This window comes from Euprymna scolopes, chromosome 27 (assembly GCF_053919585.1).
Source record: "Euprymna scolopes isolate OS-2025 chromosome 27, ASM5391958v1, whole genome shotgun sequence".
NCBI classification, from domain to species: domain Eukaryota; kingdom Metazoa; phylum Mollusca; class Cephalopoda; order Sepiida; family Sepiolidae; genus Euprymna; species Euprymna scolopes.
The window spans coordinates 93,539,528-93,563,657 of record NC_136508.1 but is presented as its reverse complement, the minus strand read 5'-3'; the positions used below and the strand labels follow the sequence as shown (position 1 = coordinate 93,563,657).

Below are 24,130 nucleotides of genomic sequence, written 5' to 3'. Positions count from 1 at the left end.
TGAATTAATTACAAAAAATAAAAAAATGAAAAACACAGAGAAAATCCTGTTTTAACAAGTTTTGTTTTAAAAAAATATTAAAGACACAGAAAATTGGTTATCTTTCTGATTTTGTTCAATTTTGTTTAAACAAAATATAAAACTAGTTTAAAAAAAAAAAAATACAACTTTCTTGTTTATTTGTTTCACTTATGAAAAATTTTCTTACAAGAATAAAACAGAAATTGTAACGATAGGTTGTGGTGTCTTTTTCATTTCCATTTTTATTTTTAGTTATTTTATTACATTTAAATGTTTTCTTCAGTATTTTCCTTGAGTAGCAGTGTTACAATTTGATGCTCAGCGAAAGCCGGCAGTTGACGTCATGTTACGAGCAAAGCCGAGCAGCCAGTTAGTTCGGTTCAAATTATGCACAAGTACCATTTATTTAAATATAAAAACAATGCCTGAACATGTTTTCATCCTTGTCCAGAATTCGTACAGACCAATGATAAAATAAATAAGAAAATAAGATTTTACAAGTATCTGAGGAGTGTTTGTTGCGCCCATCATTTAAATATAAAAACAATGTCTGAACAGATTTTTCTTTATCTTTGTCCAGACTTTGAATATATCTATGACAAAGTAAATGAAATAAAAAGCATTTGTTACGAAAACCATTTCAAGAAACAATGCACCCTCAGTCTTAGTTAAGACATGCATCTAAGAGAAGATAACTCTGATGTAAAAACTTGCGTTGTACTGTGTGCTTTGTCTTGTGGCAGTCATCTGCACCGACAAGGATTAGCAGTAATACCAAAAAGTGTGGTTGGTTCTACACAAAGCCTTCATCACTATAAACAAATCATTTGTGTAGATTTCCGAACAACTTAGTTATTATGGCGAAACCTCATACGCTGAAATCAATAGGAGAGTCCATCATAACTTTTTTTACAATATATATATATATATACATATATTTTTACAATATATATATATATATATATATATTTTTACAATATATATATATATATATATATATATTTACAATATATATATATATATATATTTTTACAATATATATATATATATTTTTACAATATATATATATATATATATATATATTTTTACAATATATATATATATATATATATATTTTTACAATATATATATATATATATATTTTTACAATATATATATATATATATATATATATTTAAAATATATATATATATACACTTTTTTTATATTTTGTTTACATTGGAATTGAAGATGACCATATTATAGTCAACGGAAGAGTTGTGCATAGAATTTACATTTAGATTTAATCACATATGGAATTGGGGGGGGGGAATCGCTGATAGTGGGTGTTGCTAGACGAGTGTTTTTTATGAAGGTTTGGCAAGGTGAGACCATAGATTGAAGCTCAGACAAGTACTTACCATAAAAATAACGATAGACCAGAGACAGGCTCGCAACATCTCTTCTGTGGGAAATGGATTACAGGGAAGAGAAAAGAGCATCTCCTACTAGATTCCAAAGCTGGTTTTGAGCTCCGTCAAGGCAGGATAGGTGCTTCAAGCACCCTATCCTGCCCTTCAGGCATCCTATCCTAGATGTGGCAACAGTACTCCATTTTAGAATGTATCTCACTCTTATAAAGGTAGAGGATTATGTCGGGAGTGAGATACTTTCTGGAGCAGTAGAATGATGCAACCATTTTTCAGGCAACTTTGGCAACTGATTTGATATAGATCTTTCATTTCAGGTCAAACCCAAAAGCTTGTCAAAGCAGGGAGGTTCTTTCAGATGAGAGCCATTCATACCAATTGGGGCCAAGTGAGAGAAACGATATAGACACAGGCACAGATAAACACAGCAACCGTAAAGATGGCAACAAAATGAACAATCCTTTCTATAATTCAACCATGATTGGTGCAAATAAAATTCAATCTATTCATAACTTGTCCACCAAATTTCAGGTATGAATATTCAACAGTCTTTATTTTTATTATTTAGATTCCTTGGACTACTGTTCTCATCTTGAGCATTATTTCACAGAATCCCCTTGTACAGCTAAACACTGATTTATACAAGGATCCATGCAACAACTAAGCTGGATACTCCACCAGAACAGATAAATTCCTGCTCTGGAACCCAGTAAGGCTAAGAGATATACTATAAGATACTTACGTTATACCCGGTTAATTGAGGAGAGAAAATTTAATTCGTATTATTTGGATTATTCGGTCTACTGTTCTCATCTTGAGTTCTATTCACAATGTTTCAGTTGACATAACCTCTGACCTTCAGGTGTATCTTGCCGAACTTTGGAATATTTATCAAACTCGAAAATCTGCACAGAATTTTGAACGGAACACATTTAATCAACAGTAGTAGCATATTCTCATTGTGTCAGTCATGACATGGTAGAAGTCCCTTGCAATTCGCAGTTGTATTTTGAGTATTCCTCACACCAAAGATTGAACCTTCAACCTTCATAAGAGTATTATTTTACAACTGAATTTTACCAAATGCTTTATCCATCACCCCACGGGTTCTTTATTTTTATTAGCATTCAGTGATATGTTGCTACACTTTGATCATCTCATCAGTAAGAGGTATGATCCTGAATGGGCTTCGCATTCATCTGATCCCAAACTCTCTCAATGTTTATCAGAGAGTTATATCAAAAGATAATGTCTATCGAAACAATCTCCAGAGAAATGATATGAAGAAGAATACAATGGATGTGTAATGCGAGCCTTTAAGAAAGGCTTAGATCTGATGACCTCAGAGGAAGATGAAATCTAGACAGTGCAGGGAGATGTGTGCAAAAGAGTAGACTTTGATAGAACAGCCAATTTAAAAGACGGATGAGAATGTTTGGGTGTGTGGATGTAGAACAGTTGAGGTAGCAGGTTCACAGAGGGAAGGCCAATGAAAATATGAGAAGTGTCACAAAAATGAACCCAAGTCAGAGAGTGGTTACTTTGAAAGTCAATTTCTTGCTAGCATGTACAATAGATGTTAAACCGACAACGATGACGATTTTGCAACTGAGGAAGGTCATCATAGCCAAAACAAAGGTAATGCCAAGATAGGAGTGTGCCAGAGTTATTCACAATTCTGCATGTCATATCCACGCGTGTTTATCATAAAACAGACTGTTGGATATTTATGACAGAAACTGGATGGACCAGACAGGCATTGATTAAAGTTATTTTGATCCTTGCCAAAAACTCGCCCTTTATTAAGAAAACAAAAACCATGTAAATAGATCATGTAGTTTAATTTTTAAAATAAAATCAGATTTTGTGGCTAAACGAACAGCAACAATATCGCATCTTGCAAACAAGCAGAAGGAACAAAGGAAATAACTCTAAATAATTTAAACTTGCGAGATTTTAGAAAACCATTCTTAACATAGGGAGTGGGACATTATGAAAACTCAAATTGGTTTCAAAACGATTCTTTTTATATAAAAATAAAATTACTCGATCAATTTATGCGATTTTTGGTGTACAACATCTTTTCGTTACGAGTACGTGCATGATACAGATTTGGATTTTTAATATGGGGGAATTCTGGATAAGCACTGCTCATTTGTACGTTTCTAGACTTTTTTGTACAAGCATGTAAAATTGGTGTAGACTCTTGAAAATTCAGGATGTTATTGTTATACATCTTACAAGATTCCTACAGCAGGAACTGGAATACACGCTCCTAAAGCCTGATTTTCACAGCTAGTGAATTTAAAAAATGCAATCGGGACGGGAGGACACTTTATAAAAAGTGACATGCAATAAAATTCTGCTTTAAACTTGGAAAAAAATGACACAGAAATGTATGGAATGTTTCAAACTGCTTTTGGACCATCTTGCATGAATCGAAATCAGTTTTTGAGTGGCATAAGAGATTCAAGGAAGGCAGGAAATCTGTCAGGGATGATGAGAAGTATGGGAGGAGTAAGGAAGTTAAAGCACCAGAGTTGATTGGCCAAATAAAGAATTTCATGGATAAGGACATAAATGTGTCTATAGAGACAATAAGTGCACAGTTTGATGTCAGTGTGGGAACTGTACACAATTATTTGCGAGGAACTGAAGATGCAGAAGATTTACACAAAGTTTGTCCTAAGGATGCAATCCACAACTCCATCACAGACTATTGGACCAAGATGGGTATCAAGACAGTTCCTCATCCTCCCTATTGTCAATACCTTGCTCCCTGTGACTTTTGGTTATTCCCTAAGCTCATTATGAGACAATTGTGTAGATGAAAGAAGCTGTGACTTCTATGGGGCCTTCCAGAAGTTATTGGAATGGTACAATAAATGTATTGCAGCCAGGGGAGATTACTTCAAAGGGGACTAGAGTTTCATGTGTTTAATATCAATAAAAGTGGCCATAAGAAAAATATCTGGAAACTTATTGAAGGCACCCTGTATAAAAACATGGCTTGATTGCAGAAAAGACTAACTTTTATTAACAATTATTTTTTTTATTTTTTTTATTACATTTTCACCCCAAACAAGGCACATTGCCACTTTGGTGTAGGGGGCTACTATCAGGGGCAACAACTACTGGGGTACTATGTAGGGATTTGGGCAGCAAGATGTTGGTTCACGTTACACTTGAACTTCTGCACGTCAGTACTGTTGGGGAAGCAGGGACCTGGAATGGAATTCCAAAGTCTAGCAGTTCTGGGGAAGAAACTACTGGAGTAGAAAGATCTTTTACATCTAGGGATCTCTACAGTGTGGGGGTGGGATTTAGCAGCCTGTCGGGTTTGTCGAGGGTGTTCACGTCGTGGGGGCACAAGTGATTGCAGTTCGTCAGAGCATTCACCACTAAAATACTTGTAGAACAGGCAGAGGGATGCAACATTTCATCGATGGGACAGAGGCTGAAGCTTAGATGCCAGTTCAGGGCCTATCAGGTTTGCAACTCTCTTTTGAACCTTGTCAAGGAGTGAGAGACTAGTAGCAGATGCACCAGCCCAAATGTGACAACAATACTCCATACATGGGTGAATGGTGGCCTTCTAGAGGGCATTTCTTTTTAGGGGAGTTCTCTGTAGGTGTCATTTTTTTTTTAAAGAATTACATTTTTACCAATTTTATGCCTTACCTTCGTAAAACGCAGATTTATTCAGGGTCTCATGTTGCGGCCGTTTGAGGCCATGAATCGAAGATGTTGAGACAACAAACATAACACCTGAAAAAGTTGGAATTGCATCACTTTGGGTTCCTGGCGTTTGTGTCATAACTCGTGGAATCACATTACTATTGAAAGACTGACGCACACCTGTTGCGAAAGGGTTTTGTCTGGCATCACAATTGACAACAACCCTCTGCGGAATAGTCTTTGGGATTTCTGGTTCAGCGAGACCAAGAATTTCTTTCACCTCTTTTAATTTGTGCAGATTTTTCGTCACAAACTCGTCTTCATATGGAATTTCATCCTCCAGACTCGAGTCAAGAAAGTTTACATTAGAGGAATTGTTGTGAATTGAAGAATCTTTGGAGGGGAACAGAGAGCTTTCCAAAGAGTTTATCTCGGATGACACCCGTTCTTCAATTGAGTTAGCTTCGGGAAATGGTTTAAAAGTTTGGGCACTGGGTAAGACAAAGTTAAATTCGGCATTGGAAGGTGGAAATATCTTAGAGGGGCAAAAACCTTGCACTGAAACACCACCAACGCTATTCGCAAAGGCGTTGAGATCTACTTGAGTGTCTGTCATCCCAAATGACAATGGTGAGCTGTCAGCATCCTCAAAATCCGATTTATCAGCTTGAGAACACAATGAAGGATTCTGGATCTCCTCCTCCTCTGATGGATTACCCCTGCATACAAATATCTTGTCATCTTTGACACTGAGACGTTCGAACATCATAAGGGTCTCTTTGCTGGGTCCGTTGATATCTAAATCTACATATGTCATTGGACACATTTTGTCAGAAGGGTCGGTTTCATCTACAGAGAGAGATGGTTTCGAATCATTGTTTGATGAAGCCATTTCAGATGGGACTGGCACAATGTTAGGAGTATCTATAGTGATTCTGCGATCTGAGTCCAAATTCGAAAGACAGTTTTCTTCGGCATTTAGTGCTGACAGGGTTCTTTCATCCAGAAGGGACTCTGCTATTTTAGCATAAGCTTTTTCTGGCAACGAACATAAACTGGATTCCTTGTTTGGTAAAAAGGAGAAAAAGAAATTCGACTTCTTCTCGGGATTCAGAGATTTTGCACAGCCATTGTACATAAAATTGATAGAATTGTCACCCTCAATGGTGCCATTTTGAAAACAAGAAATCTGTTCAATATTTTCTTCTGGTTCAAAGTCTTGGAGACTATTCTTATCAAATTGAGCTTCAGAATGATATGGATTAAATTTACCAGAATTGGAACCAACAGAGATTTTGCTTGACCCAATGCTCAGATTCCTCATCGATTCCAGGAACATCTCATCATCGGGGACCTCATCAGCTTGCGCAGAAAGATCCAATTCAATAGAAGACATTTCGCAAGAATCTTCAATCAAACCTTCGATACGAGCAGAGAAATCAGATGGAGGTCCCGTTGTTGTGAGTATTCTACTTTCAGCATCCTTCGAGTCGATTTCGTCAAGTGGATTTTGGCTTCCTTCCCACAAAGTTTTGATGCTAGTTCTAGCGAGGGAGAGTTCATCTTCATCAGAATCTGGTAGCAAGAAGCTTTCGATTCCAGAATCACTCAACAGATTTTTGGCATGCAAGTCTATCGTTTCAGATAAACGAAAAAGTTCTTCTTTGAATTCTTCCTGAGTAATCAAGTCGTACAGTTCGGTGCTATGTGACAAATGTTTAACTCTCATCGTAAAATCTGGACTGTACAAGTCATTGGTGCCCAATTTTGGTGTTGACATTTTCATCTGATGACGAGAATGCGGAGAACGTTTTTCTCCCAGGAAGATTGAGGAATCAGTTCTTTCATCGATCGCAACATCGGAAGTTTCCAGTATTCGCATTGTGAAATCTGGAAAAAATAAAATAAAATTTGTTAAACTGTTATTGAATACTGATGGTTAATATGGCAACCTGACTTTTTCACTAAATTACATAAGAGTGATCCACTGCAGTTATTTTGAGTTTGGATATACAATTTTTATATATATATATATATATATATATATATATATATATATATACTAGCAGTTCCGTCTGGCTTTGCTCGGGCCCTATGTACTGTTTAAAAGGTTATGTGCATATGTATATACTAAAAAGTGTGAATATGTAAAGTAATGCCTTTCTGTATAATAGTCTTCCTTAACTACCACAGAGAAAAGACAGGCAGACATTTTCACTTTTATAGATAGATAGATAGGATGCAATATATAGTAACGATTTAAAAAGTATTTTAAAAAAAGACTCATGCGCCACCACCAAGAATTGAAACCAAAACTTCAGCTCAAGATTTATTTTACTACTGCTCTCAATGACTGGGCTATGAAAACATGTTTACTGCAAGGCTAAAAATTAAAACATGAACCAATAGCTACTACGTTATGTATTCGTAATGCCGGCGTTTGACTTTCACCTTTGATTTTTTTCACACTTTTGCACAGATTTTTCCGGGCTAAAACCCAAATATAAAGTTTTGCATGGATTCAAATACCTTATATATGAAGTTTCATGTCTGTAGACCAAAAACTCTAGGAGGAGTTTCGTAGGCAAAATTTGTTAAACAAAAATATATACGTATACATAAATATATATGGAAACAATTTTGTGTTTACTATAAAATTTTTACGCAAATATTATGCAAGTATAAATCATGTAGAATATCTGCCTGAATATAATTACACGTAATAGTTAATTAAAGATGATTATCCCATTAGAAAACCAAAGCAACTAATAGGGAATTAATTAAAATAAAGGTTAAAAAGAATATGCAAATTAGCTAGATCTTTAGAAAAATATTTATAAAAGTATACTTACACAGATAGATATCGGAAGCCTTTGTTAAAGTTCGTGGCATATTTTAATTTTATGGATGCTAGGCACAAACTCAGACCCCACAATTTTTATATGTCATCCCTGTTCAAGCTGAAAGATACCTATCAAAGTATTTTTATGCGCATCTATATCAAAAACTCTTGTAAAAGTTTTTTTTAGTTTTTACTTTACATTCTTTGGGGACTGGGCGCGTACACAGACCCCACATTTTTAATACACTACTCCTGGTCAAAATGTAACATATCCATTTTTCCTCCTTGATACCTCTTCTATCATTGTATATGTAAACGATATATAGGAGCCTATTCGTGTACAGACACACACAGGCATTTAGCTTTTTCTTTTCTTTCTTTTTTTTTATTACATTTTCACCCCATACAAGGCACATTGCCACTTTGGTGTAGGGGGCTACTTTCAGGGGCAACAACTACTGGGGTACTATGTAGGGATTTGGGCAGCGAGATGTTGGTTCACGTTGCACTTGAACTTCTGCATGTCAGTACAGTTGGGGAAGCAGGGACCTGGAATGGAATTCCAAAGTCTAGCGGTTCTGGGGAAGAAACTACTGGAGTAGAAAGATCTTTTACATCTAGGGATCTCTAGAGTGTGGAGGTGGGATTTTGCAGCCTGTCGGGTCTGTCGAGGGTGTTCACGTCGTGGGGGCACAAGTGCTTGCAGTTCCTCAGAGCATTCACCATTATAATACTTGTAGAACAGGCAGAGGGATGCAACGTTTCATCGATGGGACAGAGGCTGAAGCTTAGATGCCAGTTCAGGGCCTATCAGATTTGCGATTCTCTTTTGAACCTTGTCAATGAGTGAGAGACTAGTAGCCGATGCACCAGCCCAAATATGATAGCAATACTCCATACATGGGCGAATGGTTGCCTTATAGAGGTACAGGATACTTTCGGGTGTTAGTAGTTTTCTAGCACGGTAGAGAGAGCCTACCTTCCTTGCAGCGGCCCTGGCAATGCCCTCGATGTAATTGTTCCAACTCATGTTTCCTGTGAACGTTAGGCCAATGAGCTTGAAAGACGTACTCTCAGATAAAGAGTCGTTGGTAGAGAAGGTTTCTTGTAATTATTGAATGAAACTAGTTTAGTCTTGGCGGCATTGAACGTGACCATCCATTTTTGTCCCCATTCCACTACAGATTGGAGGTCATCCTCTAGTGTTTCTGCCATTTCTTTAGATATGTGTTCATTTGTTTTCCTGTCGTGCCTGTTATAGAGTGTGGTGTCATCAGCATATATACCCATCTCAGAGGAAATTTTGTCAGGGAGGTCATTTATGAATATCAGGAACAGTAGAGGTCCAAGGATAGACCCCTGGGGCACTCCCGCATTTATATCATATTGTTTAGATGTACGACCGTCGAGGACAACCTGGATTTTTCTCTTATCTAAGAAGGATTTAATTATGTTAAATATTCTACCAGTGATACCATATGATCTAATCTTCATGAGGAGACCCTCATGCCATACCCTGTCAAAAACCTTAGATATATCTAGAGCTACTGCTCTGCTCTCCTCCGCTTTGTCCAGTGAATGGTATATACGTTCAAAGATTACAGTTAGGATGTCTGCTGTGGAACGGGCTTGTCTAAATCCATATTGTTGGTCAGTCAGAAGCTTAGCATCTGTAAGGTGATGGACTAGAGCATGGTTAATTAAGGTCTCAAATATTTTGGAAAAAGTGGGAGGAGGCTAATGGGGGCGATAATTTAATGGGTCAGTTCTTTCGCCAGAATTCTTGAATACTGTACCACAGAAGCAGTTTTCCAACAGCCCGGAAAGCAAGATTCATTAAGGCATTTGTTGTAGAGTTTGGAGAGAACTGGAACTACTTCGGCTGAGCACTTTTTTAATAGCACAGCTAGGATGAGATCGGGTCCACATGCTTTTGAAGTGTCAAGGTTTTTTATGATAGCATGCACCTGAGCAGGGGTGATTTTCAGATCGTCTAGCGTGGCGTCTGTCCGCATAGGAAATTCAGGTAGGGGGTGGTTGGAAGGGTCCAGTGTGGAGTTTGAGGCAAACCGACTGACAAGCATGTTAGCCTTTTCGGTTGCTGAGCAAACAACCTCGTGATTGTTGGTTAGTGGGGGGATTGCTGATTGCCCATTATTTACTACACTGTTGTAGATTTTCCAGAAGTCACGAGTTCCTAGTCTTTGTGCTTCGATGCGTTTTTTAGTGGTTTCCATAAATTCTCTCTTAGCTGTCACTATTTCTTTCTTAACGCTACTTCTAGCTTCTATGTACTTCTGTCTGTTTGAACTGGACTTATGTCGGTTAAATCTGCGGTATGTATACTGCCTTTGAGCAATGGCAGTTGCGCAAGTTGAAGTAAATCACTGGGGAGAGTGGGCCTTGCTATAAAATTTCCACATGGGAACATGCGCTTCGATTGCAGTTTTGAACCATTCAGTGGTCTCGTTTTCACACTGTTCAGCAGGAAGAGAAAAAATATTTCCCCATGCAGCATCTCTGATAAGATCTCTGGTGGCTTCCCAGTCAGCCTTTTTATAATGTCTCGTTGTTTTGAGCACTGGCTCTTCAGTTTTGGCTCTAGAGTTTAGGGCGATTTCAAGCATTATCACTGCATGATCAGCGTTCCCAAGTGGGCTGTCGGCATTCGTTATACAATCATCAGGAACTGTGGTCAAAAACAGATCTAAAAGTGATGCGTGTTGTTCTTCCTGGTCAGGGAAACGGGTTGGAAAAGTAACAATTTGTGATAGGGAGTGAGATATAGAGAAGCTATGAGTTGTGCTGCCTGCTGCATCTGTGTAAGTAGAGAATCCAAGCCAGTTTTTGTGATGGACATTAAAGTCACCAAATACATGTACTTGTGCGCTAGTGTCGATGGAGAGTGCTGTGTCTATGCTGTCAGAGACTTTGTTTATTATGGTGCAGTCTTGGGTCGAGGGAGAGCGGTAGAGAAAATAAAAGTAGCTAATGTTGTGTTGCATGTTTAGTCTAAAACACATAAAGTCTTGATCATCTGTTTCTAGGTTTGTTTCTCTAGTCATGGGAAGGGTATTACGAATGTAGACTCCAAGTCTGTGCATGTGTCTGTCAGAGTCCTTATGGCAGAGTGGGAGATATCCAGGCCTGTTAAAGTAGTTAGAGGGGATGGAGGAGTGTAGGTTAGTCTCACTTAGTGCTAAGATATCCGGGGTATTTGTTAGGAGAAATGCTTCAGCATCAGCTAAATTAGTTCTAAGCCCACGGATATTTGTGAATGCAAGCCTCAAGGGAGGAGGCAAGTTGGATTTGTTTGACCCTAAGCTTGGTTTATATAGAGTGTCCAAAAATTCACTCAAAAATAAGGAGACAAATTATAAGAAAACTCTTCAGTGACTTTTTGGACACCCTGTATATAGGTTCCAAAGGTTGCTCTCTCTTCTTAAAAAATGCCCACATGCGGTGCGTCTCAAATAGCCTGACAACCAAGTCCAGCTCCTGGCCTTTTCACATGGTTTAGCTACTAAACCCGGCGAAACTGTTTATACTAATTGGGAGAAGGAGCAAAGGTGGTCCACTCGCGTCTTAAAACCAGTCACTTCGAGCAGGTGGGGCTCGTCAACTTTAGATGGTAGCTCATCTAGGAGAATGCAACTCTGACTCAAAACCTTCACTGCTTTACAGGATTACCCCATTAGGAGAAAGGTTAAGGGCGTAAACCCTAACAGAAAATCCGGAGACAAAGTCCCTAAGGCAGCCTGACTTTATATTGTCATCACTAGCAACTTTTCTGTCTTTCCCTTGGATCCTCTGCCTTCATGGAGAGGGTGAGCGGGGGACTGCTGCACAGGCAACAGCTATCCTCCCATACCACACTCTCAGGCTATGTAGCTCCCGAGATGGACAGTTGCCAACAAATATATTTCATTTAATAAAATAAACTTTTTTGTCTATTAATTCCGTTTTAATTTAGAAAGATTGTAGTTAAACAGACCAATAATGAACAAAAACGTAAAATGCTAGAAATAAATTACAAATAAAACCAATAAGCTGCGCATGTGTGGTCCCCCTCTGGTGCTGCATGCGAGATGACCCCACAAAAAATAGTGAAGAATGATGAATATGAGAAGTGTGAAGGACCAACGTTGCCTTCACATTTTCACCAAGTTTCAAAAAAATCTAATGGATGGGGAAAAAGTTATGGGGTAAAAAGTAGCAATACACATGAAAAAATTGAAATAGCATTGAATATTTCAATATTGGTATGCATAGAAAGAGCTTGATGAGCTAAGAAAGAATCTTTTTAAATTTTTGAAATCTGATTAAAATTAAGGAAGTTATGGCTATTTTTGTGCCTCACACGTTTGGATATTTTTCCCTCTTTAAGACCATATGCGTTTCGTCACATTTTTTGCACTACTTTTTCAGTAAAAATGCCATATCTTTGTTAAAACACAAGACTAAGAAATGAAATTTACCATATAAGTGTATTTTTGTACAAGGAATCAGAATATGCAACTGAAAATCTCCCAAAGTTTATGGTTTCCAAATAATCTGCAGTAAATGTGCATAAATATGCAGCAATTCCTTAAAAATGCCATGTATCCATAAACAGAAAAGAAGTTGGAGAACTCAAAGTTGAATTGTAATGTGCTTTATGTACAAAAAACTTAAATCTAAACATAAGACCATTTAAAAATGAATATATTGCAATATTTCTTTGGTATTATTGTAGATTAACACCTTCTGTTTAACCCCACTCAACTCCTTCTGACCACCCCTCCAAAATGTGATTCTACCTTTTTAGGAAATTATGTATAAAATGCCATGAAATACTTTAATGAAAGATAAACAAATTATTTTAGAATTGAATGTAAAATAAGTTCCTATTACAGGTCATTCTAGCATTTTAGGGCAGTTAACTTTTTTTTTCTATGGGAAAATATGCATGCTTTTTTTTTTTTTAAGATGATTATGTGTAGTTTTAAGAGGGTTTCTATGCAATGAGAATATGAGGAGGGTTGCCATTCGGTCTTTGAATTAATTGTAGGGCTAAGGAAAATTATGTGCGAACATACTGAAAACTTGACAGAGACAAAGCTAACAAAAACAATATTAGAGGGGGAGCGGTTAGTTTCACAAAAATTTAATGTAAAATAATTCATCATTTCCTGGCCATTCTAGCATTTTAGGACAGTTAACCAATTTATTTTTATGTGTATTTTTCTTTAAGGAAGGGTCTATTTTTTGTTTGTTTTAGATGCTTGTATGTGGCTTACAGAGATATTTTGTTGGGGGGGGGGCGCTTGCCACTCGAACTTAGTGTTATTGTTAGGGTTAAAGAGTGTTTTAGGAGGAGACTTGCCACACATAATTTGTATTAGAGGTAAAGTTAAGAGAGCTTTTTTTCAAAGAGAGCGTTCAAAAATTTGTTGATTTCTATTTTCGAGATTGAAGGTGTTAATTCCATAGGCCGTTTATACTACGCTGGAGCAGGTTGTAAAATATCTTTCGCTTAATAAGTAGAAAAAAAAAAATAACAAAATAGAAAGCTTCCTAATTGTAGTTTGATGTGTTTTCTAACTGCTTTTAAAATTTCAAGAATATTGATATAGATTTTGAGGGTTTGTATTACTATACACATAGATTTGAAAAAGTTGTCAAAAAAAAACAAATATATAACAAATAAATGTTATCAAAAGCAAGTTACTTTTCTACCTAACTGGATAATTTTTTAGTGTTTTTATTTAATGTAACATGTTTATTCAGCTTGAAAACAGTGTTTACTAATGTTTTGGAAAATTTAAAATGGCGCCCGCCGCCCGACTCTCTTGAAACGGTGAGTTTGGGGAAAAGAGTTAAAAATAAAAAAAGTAGACAAAATACTGCTAGAAACTCGCTCAATATGTTACCGTGACATAGGCTGACATATATTCGGTGAGTTTTTAACAGTATTTTGTATAGTTTTTTTTTTTTTAACTCCTTTTCTCAAACTTACCGTGTCAAAGAGAGTCGGGCCGGGCGCTATTTTTAATTTTCCAATACATCGGTAAACACTGTATGTATTTCGAGCTGAATAAACATGTTACATTGAATAAAAACACAAAAAATATATCCAGTTAGGTAGAAAAGTAACTTATCTTGCCTTTGATAACATTTATTTGTTATATATTTGTTTTTTGACAACTTTTTCGAATCTATGTATGAACGAGATTTTGATACTTATTTTGATTTAAAAAAAAAAAAAACATTTGTGGCTGTTCGCAGTAAAACATTGTTTTAATTCGTTGTTCAAGACTAATTTAAAGAATAAAAGTGCATGCAAGCTTCCTAATTGTAGTTTTTGTTTTTTAACCATGTTTTTAAATTTGACGAGCAATGTAAGAAATTGCAACAGATTCAGAATGCCGAATTGGTTGGGATTGTTATTATACATTCTGAAAACCGAATAGTTCTAAACTAATGTTATTCTGATAACAAAATAGCTCTCATTAAACGTATAAGAACATTTATATTCATATTTTCATATTTTTCTTAATTCGTTCTTGAATAAAAATTAAAGAACGCGTGTTGTTTACACTGTGCTGTGCTATGGCTGATTCTACAGGCTGGAGCTGCTGCTGCTTCTTTAAAATACTAACTTCATTTGACCAAATTCGAGAAATATAAACAATTTTTTTTTCGGGTAGGTCCTTTTAAATTATCAATTACCGCGGTCCTACTCAACATAAAATAATACTTTTCATTGATAAAGATAGTAAAAAGATTGATTTACTTACTACTGGGTGTCCGAAGAATTTTTTTTTCAAAATGTTCAATACTCGTCATATTAAAGTCTTATTTTTAACACGACAAAAAAAGAAATGGTCAAAAATATTTCGGACACTTGACAGTATTAAGATTAACACCTCTTCTAATTGGTTCCCAAATTTCATGACAAAATTCTTCATACAATCACGGTACGGACCTTTAGAAAACAGGGGGGGTCATTACAAAACCTTACCGAAAACGCCATTTTATGACGTTCACATTTTTATCACTTTATTTGCTTAAAACTCTTAAAATATATAATGTACATTCATATTTATTAATTCATTTGAAAGTATATTCATTTCCGAACAAAACAGTAGTAATTTGAAGACTTGAAGTGCTTTGGTTTAAAAAATATGGCTATTTTAGTAGAACTACCTTGAAATCTGTGATTATCCAAAGCGTTTTTTCGCCCGTGTGTATTACTATAAAAAGTGTCATCTTTTGCAATTTGGGGGCATTTATGATCCCTTTTCAGCTCCTGGGAATGCCGAATCCCAGTGAAAATGGACAAATGGTGCAGTTTCACACCTTAAGACATGTATATTTGAATTCAGTACCATTGGAAAACCACTACATAGACATACATATCAAGTTTTTGAGTAATATGAAAAAAGAGCTACAAAAAGGCATGATTTTTTTTAGCCCTAAAAGTCCCAGATGGATGCGAACCAGAATTTTGCCAGGGTCACCCATACTGAATTTTTATTAAGAACAATGGCCTCCACATTTTGGCCAAGTTTCAGAAAAATCTAATGGATGGATCAAAAGTTATGGGGGCAAAACTGGCCATTTTTGATCTATTGAGCCGTTGGAGACAACAGGGATTTTTATAAAAAAAAAAATGTTTTTACTGTGCACATCTATTTAATGAAATACAATTTGTGGCAAAATTTCAGGATAAACTAATGGACGGTTATCTGGCAATCGTCCGGACTAACGGAAGCATGGACACCACTGAAAACATAATATAAATCGGGGGAGCAACAAAAAAAAACTATCAAAATAAACTTTACCAATAGTAGTAACATCCTGAAATGTTTGTACAGTTGTTAAAATAATTAACCAATAAAATAAATATATACATTTTTAAAAGAAAAAAAAAATTATATAAATTGTTCAAGATTAATCTAGCCTTGACGATGAATCCAGGATGATTGGAAAGTACTCGGACTTACAATAAATATGGTGATTACATCAGCCAGTTCCTGCCAGAAGTGAAAACCATTATTCAGAAGTCGGAAAGAATCAAAAACAGAATTAATAGACAAAATATGTCTATTTTATTTAATGAAATATGTTAACAAGAAAAATGCTGTATAAGCTTAATATTGTTTAAAAAATCAACAACAGAAACTATGTAAATATATAAACGATAAAAACTAAACAGTAAGTTGTCTATGGCATCATAACATAATGGATTAAGATACTGGATTGAAATACATAAGGTCCGGGGTTCGAATCATAACAACAGTTAAGCTATGCTGAAGAGGAGTAGGGCCCTGAAACACACGTTTACGTAGATTACTATTTTTAAAAAATAATAAATAAATAAATTTCCACCTAAATAAAAAATAGGCGACTTTCTAAAAAAAATAACACCCAATTTCCAAGGGTGGAGACGCTTAGCTTAATATCATTTAAAAAATCAATAACAAAAACTAATATATATATATATATATATATGTATGTATATTTAGTAGAAATGGTAACTAATAAAAAACTGAAGAAAGTGCTCAATACTGTTGTAGAGCAAATATGCGTTTTATTTTTTTTATTACCGTATCTTTCTGTTAAGTTACATTATTGTTTCAACTACCCGGCCGTTTTTTTTGGCCGTCTGTAGCTTCCTCAGACTTTTACAGAAATGTTCGTTATGATGGGATGAAAGGGCCGTCTGTAGCTTCCTCAGACTTTTACAGAAATGTTCGTTATGATGGGATGAAAGGGTTCACTCTTTCATCCCATCATAACGAACATTTCTGTAAAAGTCTGAGGAAGCTACAGACGGCCAAAAAACGGCCGGGTAGCTGAAACAATAATGTAACTTAACAGAAAGATACGGTAATAAAAAATAAAACGTATATATACATATATATATATATATATATATATATATATATATATATATATATATATATAGATAGATAGATAGATAGATAGATAGAGAGAGATGTTATTTGTTTTGCGATACTTTTGAATGGAATTCAATTATTTATACGAAAGTGCATTTTTACCTAAATGCAAGTTGGGAATAATTTTTCCTTTTACCAATTTGGTACCCCCAAATGGGGAGCGGCATATAGTTTTTAAAATATAATATAATTATCCACTATTATATTTTAAAAACAATATATATAATAATTACTATAGTAAATAATATATATATCCCCCCGAAACAGCTTCATGGTAAACAGCTGATAATCCCCATTTCCTATTTAAGGAAAGATTTGGGTTTTTATTTTCACTGTTATATAGTTGACTTCTTTTTGTAATTGTGAATTGCAAATTTTATACTGGTATGTTGGCTTATGTAGATGTGTAGTCTGCAATTTGTTGAACTTAGTATTCATAGGAATTTAAACTGCATTTATTTTATTTTTTTTTTTTATAAAATGTTCAAATCTTCCTTATTTGAACTCATTCCCTTTTCCTTGTACCCATTTGTGAATTATTCCACGGATTTCTGCCTTTTGGATTACTTTGGACCATCTTCCAATTATGCTATTCCCTTGGATTTTACTTGTGGAAATGGAAATTTAACCAACTTTTTTAGATTCTGGATTTTTGGATTTTACCGTTATTGGATATTTTATCCTTTGCCAGACTATCCATTCACGTGAAATCAACTTTTTCTTCACTCTATTCCCCCCGCTTCACTATTTTTTACCAAGTAAGATCTATGACTTACTTGTAGTTTCATTAAATACTTTTGCAAGCAAAATCTGATCCCGCATTTTGCTAAATCCTACCCTCTGATGAGAAGGAAAGTATTTCTTCAAAACTCTGCGGATTAAGGACTATCCACTTATTTTGTGCTTCCTTTTTAAAATTAAATATGTTTTTAATTCTTTTTCAAAGTGTTTTTTTAACATGTTTTTTTAACTACTTGTTCTTATAATTTCATGCATCCACATAAAATTTTATTAGGAGATATATTTTATGTATCAATTTTCAGTATTTACTTCAGTGCTCAATACAAGATTAGAGTTAGGTAATAAGTGGGGCTGTGACAACAGCATATTCTTTACATTCTTTTGACTCTCGGGTATATATCCCACAAAGCTAGACTCAGTTAATCAACCAAGAACCACATCAGTCTATATAAAAACATATAGGATATTAACGAATATATACTCAAGAGTCAAAACAATGAAAAGAATATGCTGTTGTCACAGCCCTAGTAATAAGTTATGAAAATATATGGCAATTAAACTACCCATGTTGTCAAGTCCAAAGTAGCTGAGCAGCGGCTTAGTTCCCACCAGTTTTGGCAAATAGCAAACTAAATCCTGAACAGAAGCGTGTGCTTTATCCCAACTATCATAAATGGACCTGAGGTAATCTCGTCAGCATCAGACAAAGCCAAACTCTTTGCCAAGAATTTTGCAGCTAATTCTACCCTTTGCGACCAAGGCCGCCAACCCCCAATATTTTCTCCTGTATCAGAAAACATGCTATGTGATATACATATATCTGTATGTGATGTTGCCAAGCTAATCAAAAACTTTGATTCCAGTAAAGCAACCGGCCCTGACAGTATTCCAATTATAGCGCTCAAAAAACTTCAACCAGAACTAGCGCCCATACTTACACAACTGTTTAAATGTTGTCTTAAGGAGAATTGCTTCCCATCACTCTGGAAAATCTCATCAGTATGCCCTGTATTTAACAATTCAGGTGATTGCTCATCCCCCTCTCAGTACAGGCCAATAAGTCTCCTGTGCGTCATGAGTAAGTTGCTGGAATCTGTGTTAAATAGAGAAGTAATCAACCATCTCAGCAAAAATAACCTTAGTGACACTCAATATGGTTTCCGTTCTGCTAGATCTACAGCAGATATGCTTACAGTTATATCTCATAGGATTAGCAAATCTCTCGACGGAGGCAACCTTTCTAGGGCAATTGCTCTTGACATATCCAAGGCCTTTGATAGGGTATAGCATAAAGGTTTACTTCACAAGATCTCTAGCTATGGTATAGCTGGAAATGTCTTCTCAATTATTAAATCATTTCTATCTGACAGGTTCATAAGAGTAGTAGTTGATGGGTAAAAATCAGAAGCTCACAGTATTAATGTTGGAGTCCCTCAAGGGTCCATCCTGGGCCCAACTCTTTTCCTGATCTACATTAATGATCTTCCAAATCACATCCTTACATCATTTGTAGACATTTATGCTGATGACACTACCATCTATGGTAGCACATCTAAGACAGTAAATGACCAAGTTCTCTCCTATTCTCTCTCCTCTGATCTTGAGTACGTAGTACAATGGAGAAAGGAGTGGCTGGTTACTTTTAATGCATCTAAAACCTTTTCTCTTCCCTGCAACCTCTATCTCACAGAAGAGATGTTGTGAGTTTGCTGTATCGTTATTTTCATGGAAAGTGTTCGACTGAGCTCCAATCTATGGTCTCCGCTCGCCAAACTTTCACAAGAAACACTCATCTAGTTGAAAACACTATCAATAATTCCCCCCACTCGTTATCTGTGCCTAAAACCTAAATGTAGATTCCATGAACAAAGCTTCTTTCTTACAACTGCACGTCTATGGAATTGTCTTCTGTTTTGCTGCTTTCCAGCTGACTACAATATGGTTGTCTTCAAGTCTAATGTAAACAAGTTCTTGATGAGCCGTTCAACTTGTTAGCAAATTTACCGAATGTCCATTACTAACGATTACTATAATGTCCAATTCCTACTGTACACTCTTTAACCCTTATCCTCGAGTGGCCTATTGGCCTTGATAAGTGGTGATGCCTATGTAAAAAAAAATTTAAAAAAAAAAACCTGTACGGAATTGTCGGACTAAAATTCATTGAAATTCAGGTTACTGCTTTTATATATGCATGTTGTGTTTAGTTTAGCTAACCAATTAGATTCCTTGTTACTCCTTCCCACAGGTTCATATTTCCATTAGCCAATGGTAAGGCTTATCTCAGTTGACTACTTTTTATTCTTTTATTCTATTTTATATAGGGCCACTTATTTTAACATGCATGTGCTTGAAGTACCTGTTGCATTAGTTCAGTTTTTATTCAATTATTTTCGTCTATTTTTTTTTTATGTCTTCTATTATATATATATCACCTATTTGTTTGTATGTATGGATGTATGTATGTATGTTTGCCTAAAACTTTCGACAAAGACAAAAGATTTTCATGAGATCAGTATCGTTTTAAAGCTCGACCCTTTGGACAACAAATATCGAAAAATTGGCTAAAATCATTAATTCCTTCACCCTCAACTGGGCACTTTTCTACAAGGAAGAGTCGCTTTTTTTGCCGATATTTTCAAAAGTCATCCCCTCTTTTCCACTAACTAGCCTTAATTTAAACCATTGGCACTTCCAGTTTGGCGATGGACGCAACGGCAAAGACATCACATTTTTTTTTCCCACATTCTGTTCCTTCTTCGCGTTATGGGTTCGAGCCTGCCTGCCTCCTACCACTTTTTTCTTTTTTGCTAAACACACACACACATACCCAAACACCCGGGCAATGCCATGCACCCAAGCTAGTTTTATATTAAAGTTCATTCTGTGTATAGGCCAAGATCACAGTGTAGTATCTGTTCTGATGGTACACTTCACCTTTTCAGTCCTTGGTCAGTGGAGGAGAAATCCTTCATGACGGAAACAATTTTTATTTTTGTTCCTATCCAGAGTATTCCTTTTTGGGGAGCTGAATTTTCCCCACATTAAAAAACGACCTTGTGTCTAACTCTGCCCTTGTTGGGGAGGCAAGTAAATAGGTACAGTTGTTTGCTATTTCACTTCTACTAGTTTAATAGGTTTGAAGAGGAGTCTTCAAAGTTTAGAATTTCAAATTTCTTATTTAAGCATGATATACAAAAATTATCTAAATTTCTACATGTACTGTCCTATCATTATTTTCCACTTCACTACTGGCAAGCATCTGCTTTCTTTGAACGCCCAGTAATGGGTCGCTAGTGGTGTTTATATTTGATGTTTTTTACTATAGAGCGTGCTTTTATGACTGTAATATCTAGTTCAAAAATCTAGCTCTACTCATGTATTGAGCACTGAAAACTGATACATAAAATACATGTCATAACATTTAATGCAGATACCTGAAATAATGATACAAGTGGTTGAGCTCTTTCAGAAGAATTTATTCCACTACCTGAAATAAATTTAAATAAATATGGAAACAGTTAACATAATATCACTTAAAACATACAAACATCTAGCAAGAATGGATACATCATAAAATAAAATAAAAAATGCTAAATGTAGCAATACGCATGAAACTAATCGAAAGAATAATGACATGCATAGAAAGAGCTTGATAAGCTAAGAAAAAATCTTTTTGGTACTTGTACAGTTTAATCAAGACATTAAAAAATTAAAATATTGATAAAAATTTATATTGTACGTATCTGTTATAGAATGAAGTTCTCCGTAAAAAAATTTCACTTACTTTCATCAAGTAGTTTTTTTTTTTACAGCGAAAAAACAATGTTATGATACCGAGCAAAAGGTTGGATTTTTAAGAAGAAAAGCTAGAATTAAAGATGGGGAGGGAGTGTCGGCGCTTTAAATTGAGTTATCTCCCCGTAGCGTGTTCTAAAAATCCAAACAGAAATTTTTAAATTCAACGATATCTACCTTCAAATGTGCTGTCATAAAAACGTGTTTTTCTGCTGTAAAAAAAAAAAAAAATTAAAAAAAAAAAAACAAAAGAAAACTACTCAATCAAATTAAGTGATATTTTTTTTTTTCAGAAATCTTCAGTTCAAAACGGATACGTACAATATAACTTTTTTTTTTTTTTTTTTCGATATTTTCATTTTCTAATGTCTTCATTAAACTGTAAAAGTACCATCTTTTTAAATTTTTGGCGCTTCTACAGAATTGGGATGAGATTTTGTAGTCGATAAATGGAGTTTTCAGATAAAAAATGGTTTCAACCGATTTATTTTGTCAATTCTAATAAGTTACAATGGTAGCTTCCAAATCATGCAGTCAAGATTACTTGAATATTATTGAATTATTATTTAATCGTGTTAGCAAGTGAAAAAATGCCGCCATCTTGTTTAAATCAAAACACAGCTCAAACAAAAATTTATTGATCGAAATAAGCACCATCAGAATCAAAACATTTTTGCCAACACAAGTGCTAGTTACATAAAAATCTTGCGTTCTGGTGACGAAGTTGCTGAAGGCACTTTTGATATCGGTTAGGTTTTTGAAGCATTTCTTATGCAGAAAGTTGTCGAGATACTTGAAAAAGTGGTAGTCAGTAGGTAAGAGGTCTGGAGAGTATGGTGTATGAGGCAAACCTGCCAATGTAAAACAAGTGTAGTTATGCCAGATACAAAAGAATCCTATGGATTCAAAAACCTAACATGAAAAACCAATAGAATTCATTTGAAAATGACCTCTTAAAATATAATTAAAAATTTACAGCTTCCAAAAAGAATCACACAACATTGTCAGAAACAAGCAACTCTAACAAAATCGTCATAAAAGCAGATAAAACTAGAATTTTTTATAAAATAAACAAATTAATCGCAGAAAACATTACAAAAAACTAAATACAAACAAATACAACTACAGAGATATAATAAATGCCAAAGAAAAAGAAATTACTGATAGACTAAAAATAAGCAAAAAAGTAAATTGCAACATAAGGAGGCCTATATCTTATTTAAAGATCACAAAAGTAATTTTAATAATAACCTTAGTACTTGCTTAATTAATCTAACCAAACCCTAAATAGGAACAATAAATAAAAATTTTGAGTATAGAGCCATTCTCGTGATAGAAAAAAAAATGGCAAAAGAAATAATTATCGTAGAGAGAAGAAAAGTATTCAGTCGTGAATATTAAATGTAGTTGTCTCAAGCAAAAACTGACAGCATCAATCCAGTCAGAAGCTTTTGCGTTGTAAAAAAACGACTAAGTTCAACAAATTTGTTCCCCCCCCCCCCATTTAGCCCCAAAAGTCCTCAGGAGGCGCCAAAGCCTGATGAAAATGAACAAACGGTGCAGTTTTAGGCTTTAACATATGTAAATTCGAGTTTTTTTTACAAGGTGGTCACCACTTATCAAGGCCCGGAAGCCACTCAGGGATAAGGGTTATTGTAAGTACAGTACGTTAGTGTGGATATTTAGAGTGTCTACTTATGGGGGCGGTTCATCAGGAATTTGTTTACGTTGGACTTGAAGACATCCCCCCTCCCCGTTTAGTCCCAAAAGTCCCCAAGGCCTTAACATATTTAAATTTCAATTCAGCACCATGAAAACTGCTAACTAGCTATACACAGAAAATTTTGGAAAAATATGGTAAAATAGTCCCCAAAATGGAGTGTTTTCATTAGTCCTAAAAGAGCCCCTGGGGCACATTGAAAAGTTATCACAAAGTATAGCCAAACAAAATTATATAGAAATCAGTTAGTTACAAGTTTTCAGAAAGTTTTATAAAAATCCAAGGCATCAATTTTTTTTAATAAACACAAAAGTGTCAATTTTAGCCATTTTAATCCGAAAGGGACCCCTAGGAGGGCAACCGGAATTTTCCCAGAAAATCCGTTCTGTTACTTTTTACTCATATGTTTAATGTTTGTGCAAAATTTTTTTAAATTTCAAGGCGTAGTTATTGAGAAAAGTGCATACAGATGAACAGATGAGGGTTAATTTACAGGTCCAGCCTCCTTTTGTCGGCGGACCAATAATAATGGTATTAATCCAGTCAGGATCAGCAGAATGTAGGTCTCTTCTCATGTCATTCCTGATGAACCGCCCCCTTAAGTAAGACACTTTATCAAATCTCCAATACTAACGATTACTACAATACTATCCTATTGATTACTGTACACGCAATAACCCTTATCCCCAAGTGGCCTCCGGGCCTTGATAAGTGGCGACCACCATGTAAAAAAAAAAATTTCCAATCCAAACAATCATTCAACATAGCATTTACCCCCCCCACACACACCCACACTAATTTCTTCTAAAATGTTCCATACATATGTATATGTGAACAAAAAAAAGAAAAAATTTACCTGATTTAGCAAAACCAATAATTATCCCTTACGAAACATGAAATAACTAATAGGGAATTAAACTGACAAAGGAGTTTGGTAGGCAAAATTTTTTACACAAATATATATAAACGCATACAT

General features: G+C 35.3%; 1 protein-coding gene across 2 annotated transcripts in view; it reads right to left on the bottom strand.

Annotated features, from left to right (window-relative positions):
* Positions 1-24,130, bottom strand: part of LOC145248999 (uncharacterized) — a 94,235-nt gene that overhangs the window by 43,426 nt on the left and 26,679 nt on the right. For both annotated transcript variants that reach the window (XM_080110851.1, XM_080110850.1), the window contains one exon: positions 5,112-6,998. In XM_080110851.1, the coding sequence (XP_079966977.1) occupies positions 5,112-6,990 (1,879 nt within the window). In that variant the 5' untranslated portion in view covers positions 6,991-6,998. The remainder of the gene's footprint in view (positions 1-5,111; positions 6,999-24,130) is intronic.